Source organism: Gasterosteus aculeatus, chromosome 3, assembly GCF_964276395.1.
Source record: "Gasterosteus aculeatus chromosome 3, fGasAcu3.hap1.1, whole genome shotgun sequence".
Lineage (NCBI taxonomy): Eukaryota > Metazoa > Chordata > Actinopteri > Perciformes > Gasterosteidae > Gasterosteus > Gasterosteus aculeatus.
In genome coordinates, this window is record NC_135690.1 from 9,418,559 (window position 1) to 9,427,342 (window position 8,784).

The 8,784-nt window shown below is 47.2% G+C and overlaps 1 protein-coding gene across 2 annotated transcripts in view; it reads right to left on the reverse strand.

Annotated features, from left to right (window-relative positions):
• The window catches only part of pik3r2 (phosphoinositide-3-kinase, regulatory subunit 2 (beta)), a 29,844-nt gene extending 21,101 nt beyond the window's left edge, over window positions 1-8,743 (reverse strand). The window contains exons 1-2 of one of the 2 annotated variants that reach the window (XM_040170865.2): window positions 8,405-8,743; window positions 1,299-2,177 (exon numbers count right to left, since the gene is read on the reverse strand). In XM_040170865.2, the coding sequence (XP_040026799.1) occupies window positions 1,299-1,617 (319 nt within the window). In that variant the 5' untranslated portion in view covers window positions 1,618-2,177; window positions 8,405-8,743. Of the gene's footprint in view, window positions 1-1,298; window positions 2,178-3,731; window positions 3,952-8,404 lie in introns of those variants that run through there. The other variant, XM_040170866.2, reaches the window with a different exon arrangement.
• Between the last annotated feature and the right edge of the window lie 41 nt (window positions 8,744-8,784).

Below are 8,784 nucleotides of genomic sequence, written 5' to 3' on the forward strand. Positions count from 1 at the left end.
AACTCCTCCCACTCCACCAACTCCTCCCACTCCACCAACTCCACCAACTCCTCCAACTCCTCCGCCAACTCCTCCCACTCCTCCGCCAACTCCACCAACTACTCACACTCCACCAACTACTCCAACAACTCCTCCCACATCTCCTCCAACTCCACCAACTACTCACACTCCACCAACTACTCCAACAACTCCTCCCACATCTCCTCCAACTCCACCAACTACTCCCACTCCACCATTTACTCCCACTCCTCCAACTCCACCAACTCCTCCGCCAACTCCTCCCACTCCCCCTCCCACTCCACCAACTCCTCCCACTCCTCCAACTACTCCTCCAACTGCTCCCATAACTCCCACTCCTCCAACTTAACCAACTGCTCCCACTCCTCCAACTACTCCTTCAACTGCTCCCACTCCACCAACTGCTCCCACTCCACCAACTCCTTCAACTGCTCCCACTCCTCCAACTACTCCCCCTCCACCAACTCCTTCAACTGCTCTCACTCCTCCAACTACTCCCCCTCCACCAACTCCTTCAACTGCTCTCACTCCACCAACTCCTCCAACTCCTCCCACTCCTTCAACTCCTCCCACTCCTTCAACTGCTCCCACTCCTTCAACTGCTCCCACTACTCCACCAACTCCACCAACTCCACCAACTGCTTCCACTACTCCAGTGCTTAAAACCTCACAAGTAGCATAAAAGGAAAATTACTGTTTTGATTGCAAAAATTAAAAAAAAAAATTAAAATCACACCTCTATAAATATAGTTTCAAAGAAATAAGAGAACTGAGCACCTACCCACAAAATAAATAAACCAACATATTTGTTTCGGAATTCCTTTTAAATTACAATTCAAATGAACAACCCTCATGCGGAAAAAGCTTTCTTTGGGAAAAACTCGATAAAAGCTCTAGAAGAATATCAACTAATAAAGTGCCAGCTTAGCAATACAATTGACACACACAAATAACAAATAAATGAGTGTTTATTTATTTATTTACATACTGAGAATTTCACTAACTTGTGTGGTGGTAGCTCTAACAAATTTAAGTCCAACTATTGTAAACGTGATATTTACAGGTCTGCTTAAAAATGTGAACGCCTGTTTGCGCGTCTGTCTTCTCTACACCAGTAGTCCCCGACCACCCAACAGAAAGAATAAATAACTTATTTTTAAATGACCGGATTCTCTCCACATATTACATGCGTCTTGACACATTTCCCAAGAGTTTTTTCTCCACGTTTAATAACCGTCCACTCCTCGCGGCGCACGGCAGTTCCCGCCCACCTCGCTTACCTTGAAGTGACTCTGGCCGCGGAGCGACCGGGAGGGGTCGCTGGGACCTGGGTTGACTCGCTGGCAGCGCCATCTTCACAGGGCCCACGTACTCTACGTACGTCCCCGGGAAGTCGCCTCGCTGTTTAGTGCGCTCGTTGTACCCAAGCAGCCAGCCGAGGAGCTCGGGCTGCTGCTCGCAGCCCTCCTGGTAGTTCTCCATGGACAGCAGAGAGGCCTCGCTGACCGTCAGAAGGTCCCCGGGCTGCAGATCCAGGTCCTCCTCCTGGTCCTTAGTGAACGCGTGGAGGGCAACGTACTGAAAACCTTCCGTCGCCATTTTGTTTGGGAGGACAAATCAAAATGGCTACCGGATAGAGGATTCGATGGTACAGTCCGGGTCGCGCTACGACGACTCGAGAAATCCTCCTCGGAAACCGAAAAGGCGGTTGAGTCACTAAAGCGATGTCGGTACGGCGCCGAGGGGAACGGAGCGTCCGTCAGCCGAAGGTCAGAAGCATTGTTAAAAGTCGATGCGGTGGCGTTCGGCTGCTGCTCGGTCCGGGTGGAGGGGGTGGGAGGGGCAGCGGCTTCAGACCTGACCGGTGTTGGTGGACTTGTGCACTTTCCTCAGCTTGAGACCCCGGTTGAGCCAGATGATGGAGCAGAGGGAGAGCATTGGCAACATGCTCTTATAAGCAGCGAAAACCCCGCCGGCCGGGCGCTATTGGAGCGGCCCACTTCAAAAGGAGAATCGAGGGCCCGGCGTCGTTGGCTCGCCGCGGTCAAATGCAGCCGTCTGATTGGAGGGCGGGTGGCACGGTGGGAAGGACTACGAGCTTCTTCTTCGGCTCGCTCGGGCTCTCCCGCATGTGCTGGACGCGGATCGCAAAAACCAACCTGCAGGAGATAAAAACATTTTCTTTTTTAAAACAAAGAAATGTGAAAAGGCAAAAAATATCTAAATCTAAAGTATAACAAAAAACAAACTCCAATACGCCTTTTTTCTATTAAATGAATAACCCGAAGTAAAGCGGCGTATAGCTGTGTGAAAGGAAGCTTAAAGTGATGCATGAAAATGGCGAACTGCGGCAGCTCTCAGCGCCTCTTCTGTGAGGACGGAGCGATCGGATGATGCTGCTGCGTCACGACCGACGGCCGACTGGGTCCCTGATCGCGAGGCTCCGGTCCCTCCGCTGCACGCTCACACACTCTGCGCTGACGCACCGGTTTCCACAGGAACAAGAAGTTTCACCAGGACAAATAAACGTTCCTTCAACTTGCACAACGACAACACGTGCGTTTCGCAGGATCCGGAGAACCCGTGCAAAATGGCGAGGAAAGGTTTTTTTTTTTTTTGCAGAATGAGCGTGCAAGGGAAACGAGGACAGGCATCACGGCTTCGGGGCGACCAGAATTTTCTGAATACATGCAGAACCCTTCCAACAGTTCCCTCTCCGAAGGAGAGAAGAAAAAAAAAGAAAAAGAAAAAGGCAGCACTGAGTCGCCTCAGAAATATTTTTTGGCTTCATTCTGTCAAAATAACTACATCAGTCTGTGCCAACTCTATTCAAGATGAGAACACCGAATGGACGGTCATCTGAACCACCAAACAACGGCAGAGAACAGCAATAAAAAGCAAATGTTTGCTTGCGTAGCCTCCCCCGACATTCTTTCATATCATCTATACACAGAAAAGAGGTCATTCGTGGACCTTTAACAAATATTCTATGATAAAGATGACCGCAAGGCCCAATGAAATGCAACGCACAAGTATTATCATGGTATGAAAAAAATATATTTTGCTCTTTTTGCCCGTTTGTGAGATCTGAGCGGGGCAACAAAATAAGAAATGCCTCAAAGTTCAAATCTAAAATGGAAACCGCACTGAGATGAGACGGAGGAAGACTGAGAGATTAGTGTTTCCACCAGATTAGGTGACTATGTGGCCCGACCGGCGGCCGTGGCAGCGCTAACCTCTCCGGACGGGATGCACGGGGGGCGAGCGCGGCGGAGACGGGACGGTGGATGGAAGTTCTGGTGCCGTGTGCCTGGAGCACAGAGCTACTTGGGGCCATTTCCCAACACGTCCACATACAAATAAGCACAGGCCTGGTCAGCGAGGCCCGATGTTGTGCAATCATTTCATTCGCGTTTCGGAAATGGACAATCGCAGACGCCTTGATGAAATTAGATCAGGAGAGAGAAAAATATGTATAACTAAACCTACGATTTGCGTCTTTCAATGCCAAAGAGTATGCTTTCGGACCTTAGTCTAGATCATCGCCCCCCCCCCCCCTCTGCCTCACTGCCTCCCCCACGACACTCGAAAAGCAAACGTACAGACACTGCAAACCTTTGTGAGTAACAAGACCGTCCTTTTTTTTATTTATTTTTTTAGGAAAGCTTTACGAGTTATTGTGACGGCAGGAAGCAGCAGAGTGCAACACTCACCCCACTTTAGGTTGAGAGAGAAGCCGGACGGGCTCGGCCGGATTCTCAGTCCAACATCCTCCGAGCAGGGAAGCGAGAGGTGCCAGGCGAGACACGTGGCACTGGCATACCCAACCACAGCCCGCAATCCTCACACCACCAAACACCCCCCACCCCCAACCCTAAACTCCCTTCTCCCTCCTCTCTCCACCTGCTCTCCAAAAAAAAAAAAAAAAAAAAACCTCCCGCCGCCCCCCAACACGGCGCACACAGTCCTGCCCCCCGCCCTCCCCCCTCACGCCCCCGCCCCCTCAGCCAGCGAAAAAAGTCCAGCCGTTTTTTCCAGTTGCCGTGTTTTATTTGTTTACAGTCGGAGCCCTGCTGCTGCAGAAAAGAGGCAAAAACAAGCCTAAGTGAAAGAAGAGGCGGCGGCGGCGTGGAGGGAGCGCCGCGATTCTCTAGTCCTTCTCTATTATTTAGTTCCAGTGCAGAAAAAGTCGTCCGAGGTGAGAGGAGCGTCATCCCCGTTACAGTCCCGGTCTGATAGTGTTGTTGTTGTAGCAGCTCACAGTTCAGGTCGGCAGCAGCAGCTGGCGAGCTCAGGGTCACTGGATCCATCCTTCTTTTATTAAAAAAAAAAGGATATACTTTTTATTCAATCAGACAAGAGAGCGACGGAAAGGAAAAAAAAGAAAGAAAAAAAAAGCGAGAGCGAGACACGCAGCACTTTGTTATCGGCAGAGTCCAACCGGCTGAGGGAGACCACAGGAAAATAATTAATGAATAGGCGGCAAGTAACTCACTGTTGCTAGAGCGAGGGAAAGCTCATCCCGCGCTCTGATTGGCTGCTGCGCTGGCCATGTGCTCCCCAGTCACCAGAGAAGCCGGGCAAATCAAGGAAACGTTCTAATATTAGAAAATGTATCTAGGCAGCGATCAAACATCCGACCCAAACAAATACTCCTTTTCCCCACACACTTGACTTTTTTTTTTCTTCTTCATCTGTGCAGCCTCGATGATTGCTCGTCACCACCGATGAAATGATGATTTAACGCAAGCGAACTTGAGTGAAAACAACGATGAAAAACGTAGGATGGAAAAGCTGAGGGCTGCTCGTGATTGGAGGGAATAACATGAGTCATGTCCAAGTGGTGCAATGAGAGGAAAGGAGATGCTTTTTGTTTTTCTGAGTAAATAGGATGCCAAATGTAATGGTCACATCCCAAAAAACGAAAGAAAAATACATTGTGGAATTTATAAAAAGAGAAACATAGAAAACTGCTCCAACCTGCTGGTATATGAATCAAGTAATACACAGAGTGGTAATTACATAACAACTGTGCATTATAAGATAGCCCCGTGTTTTATAATATACATAATACTTCTACAGTCAATTCCTCCGATTCCATATTCGTTATGTATTTCACAGAAATGGACATTCAGTTTAATTTTGGGCTAAAGCAAAAAGCTAGATTGAAGTAAAAACGGCATCTATTCTCCTCTGCTGTCTGCAGACGTCCAAGTTCTCTGACCTGTTCATTACACACCAGTATGCATCACGTCAAATGAGCTATTCAGAGCATCACTAACGCTGTGGATGGGACGTTTATTGATTTAATCATTAGTTCATTGTATTCTGGATTTTCTGCACTGGGAAATAGGTGTTTATTTTTTCTTTATGTTGGACTTTTGATATATTTATAATATGATGAGGTAGTTAGTTGTCAATTTGTACATTGAACCAGCAGCACTAATTAAGAGTTTGAAACGATTAGTTGATAAACTGATTCATTGATTCCCAGAAAACTGGAACATTTTTATTTTTCATAATTTATTAAGCACAGATTTTTCAGAGCAAACATTACAAACATTTCAATGGTTCGAGCGTTTTTTTCTTTTTCTTTGATATATCTCAATTGTAAAATAAATGTATGGTTGATTTGCTTGTTGGTCACAGTAAAAGAAATAAAGTGGAACATTCACCTCTCCATGATACAAGCTGAACGATTAACTGACGATTTTGACACAATTGATATACTACTTATATTATGTCTGTCATTGGTATGGATAAAATCCTCATGCACTTCAGACAATGTTATTATGAATCATTTATAGATCATGTACAGTACATTTTCTAGAGGATTTGAGCTGATCCAGCAAAGTAAAGACCAGACTACTTTAACGCAAGATGAGAAGATTTGACAAGACAGACTATAATCGTACGTCTATAATGTTCGTCAGCCCACCATCAATCGTAACTTCACATCCTTGGATGTCAGTGAAGCATTTGGGGAACCCATTCTTTAAAGGTTGAAGGGAAACATGCTTTGACATAACCAGCCCGAACCGCCACATGGTTGTGATTTTATTTATTTTTAATAGTTTATGAGTTAAAGAATATCATTGTAGCTTCTACACCTTTTTATAAAAAGGATCGAATGAACGCGTCTCAGAGACACTGTATGGCTTTCATGCATTAAGAGAAGAACTGTTGTCTTGAAGGGACTTTTACCACAAAATAAAAGACTCATTGTGCAAAATTCGGACATTTACGTGGCCACCCGCTGATGGTGAAGTTGTGCGTGCGTTGGCCCGTCCTGCTGGAGAGGAGCGGACTACAGATTGACCTCGCATGCAGCCTGGCCTCAGGCCATCTGTCCACATGGAGCTGAGAAACGTACTGCGCCACAGGCAGCGAGGACGCGCCAGGCGGCCACACAGGAGCCTGCGTGGACTCATTTTTCAACCCAAAAATGGGGGCTGAAGTACTAATGTGGTGTATGATTTAAGTTATGTTCACCTGAATTCGATCAGTCCTTAATGACGCCAAAAAAGGCTCACTTTGCCAAGCAGAAACATCTGCTGCAAAGATTACGGAGCACTGAGACGGCCCTGTTGTGAAAAGTCCACCGCACCGAAAGGCGTGAGGACTCGACGCGTTTATCGCAGGGTACGACGTGCAGGCAAATCAACGGCTCCTCCGGTTTCCATACGACCAGTTCAAACGTTTTCACGGCGGCAACAGAATCAAATCTGACAAATCTTCCCGGGCTAAAAATACCAGCAGCCGTCTTGCTGTGCGGTTAGCGTGTTAGCCGGCGTGATACATTACCCAGAGCTTTTCCATTTTACCCTCAACACGAAGACTTGCAGGCATCATAGATCAATGACACATGTAGTCCAATATTAACCTCAGCACAACACAGAGGCATTAATAAGGAACTGCTTTTACTCGGTCAGGGATGATGCAATACTCATTAAGCGGTCACCATCATCATGTTTGTTTTATTTGGCAATTGATGTCCGGCCCTCGGTCTTTCAGCGTTGCAGGAATTCCTATTTGTTGTTTATATTTCTGTGTAAACACATCAGAAGAAATGCTGCTAATTCCTTGCACACGTACTTATCTAATAAAGCCGATTGTAATTTATAATAAGCAAACGGAAAACATGGTCACATGCAGAGTAGAAGTTTCCAAAAATGTTATTTCTAGTGCCTTACTAGATGTGTTGTTGGCAAAGGCTTATTTATTACCCACGAACTTTAATGAAAATCGTACTATTTTTAACCATCAGATGTTTTTCTAGGTACAGAATCTGTCCCAGCGTCTGCAGCGCTTCTAGTTGAGCCACGTCCGAACTGTACTTAAAGACGTCCTCTGCTGCCATTTCAATTAAATAACACCAGCAACAGGGACACCCGGCTGAGGGACATTTGACAAAAATAACCACGGCGTCTGGTGGAGGTTCTAGGTGGAGAAGTGACATTTTGCGAATGCTCCACACTTCTTTGGGGAAGTTTGTATTTAATGGCAAACCCTGCGAGAGTCCTCCTGAGCATTCTGAGACATTTAGAAGAGGAACGGAGGCTTCGCCCCACAGGTAATGCTTCAAATCGATAAAGCAGTTATAATGGAGGATTGACATTTGATTGCATAATGTTGTGTTCAGTAATTGCAGTAGAGAAAGAGGAGAGGGGGGAGAAGGGGGCTCCACACAGTTGAGTGGCTTGTCTTATTATGCAAGTAGCACACATTTTCTGTTAACTCTTTGATGCGTGCCAAATCCTCCACCCAGGGTTTGTAACACACACACACACACACACACACACACACACACCACACACACAGAGAGAGATCGACCAGGCCTTCAGCTGTGTGGGGCCTCCGCACAGAGGCTGCGGCGTCACATGCGATCAACGCTGTGCACGCGCACAAACTTTTTTTAATCTTTAGAACATTTTCATTTTGTTATTAAGCTTAAAAAAAAAAGATTTTAAAAAGGATAATTAAAAAAAATAAAAACAACTGGACTCGCGAGGTTTGATTGTGTGCGAATTAAAAAAAGATTCAAAGTTTGGTTTTCCGTCTCCGTAAATAAAACAACGTTCTCGGGAACGAACCGCAAGACAACGCAAATAAATCCACGTAACCTCTGAAGCAAAAGCTCATGTTTCACACGCGATAACGTAACGGGCTCGCTGGTCTACTGTCAACGTGCTGCACGGGACATATTAACGTTATATTATTATTAACATATATAAATACACAGGAGGGGGGGAGTGGGGAGTTTAAACTTTTAAACCAGGGCACGAGTCGCGAAGCTGCGTGCGCGTGAAGCCCCCTGGCAGCGCTTCCACCGTGTTCCAGTACAGTGGCCGAACTGGAAAATGTGCAATAACTTAGAAAAACTCACCCGCGGATGTTTCTTGACTCTTTTCTCACTTCGGGGCCGCGGCGGTTCGCGCACGTCAAAGAGTCCGCGTGGGGTCTGAAATCTGCGGACGGGAACTCCTCGGCGTGCAAACGCTCTGCTAGCGGCGCTTCTGTTCGCGTGTCGCTTCGCCTTCTTTCTCTCGCTCTTTCTTTCTCTTCCCGTTCATGACTCCCAGCGCCCCTACACAGCCATTTTCCAGCTCCGCGCGGCGCAGGGAAGGAGAGCGTGCGTGGGAACTAACGCGAAGAGCGCGGAAAGAGACGAAGCCGAGCGGAAAAGCCCGAACGGCGAGAGAGGGAGAGAGAGAGGTGGGAGGGGAGGGGAGGGGAGGGGAGGGGAGGGGGGGGGGGGGGGGTCAC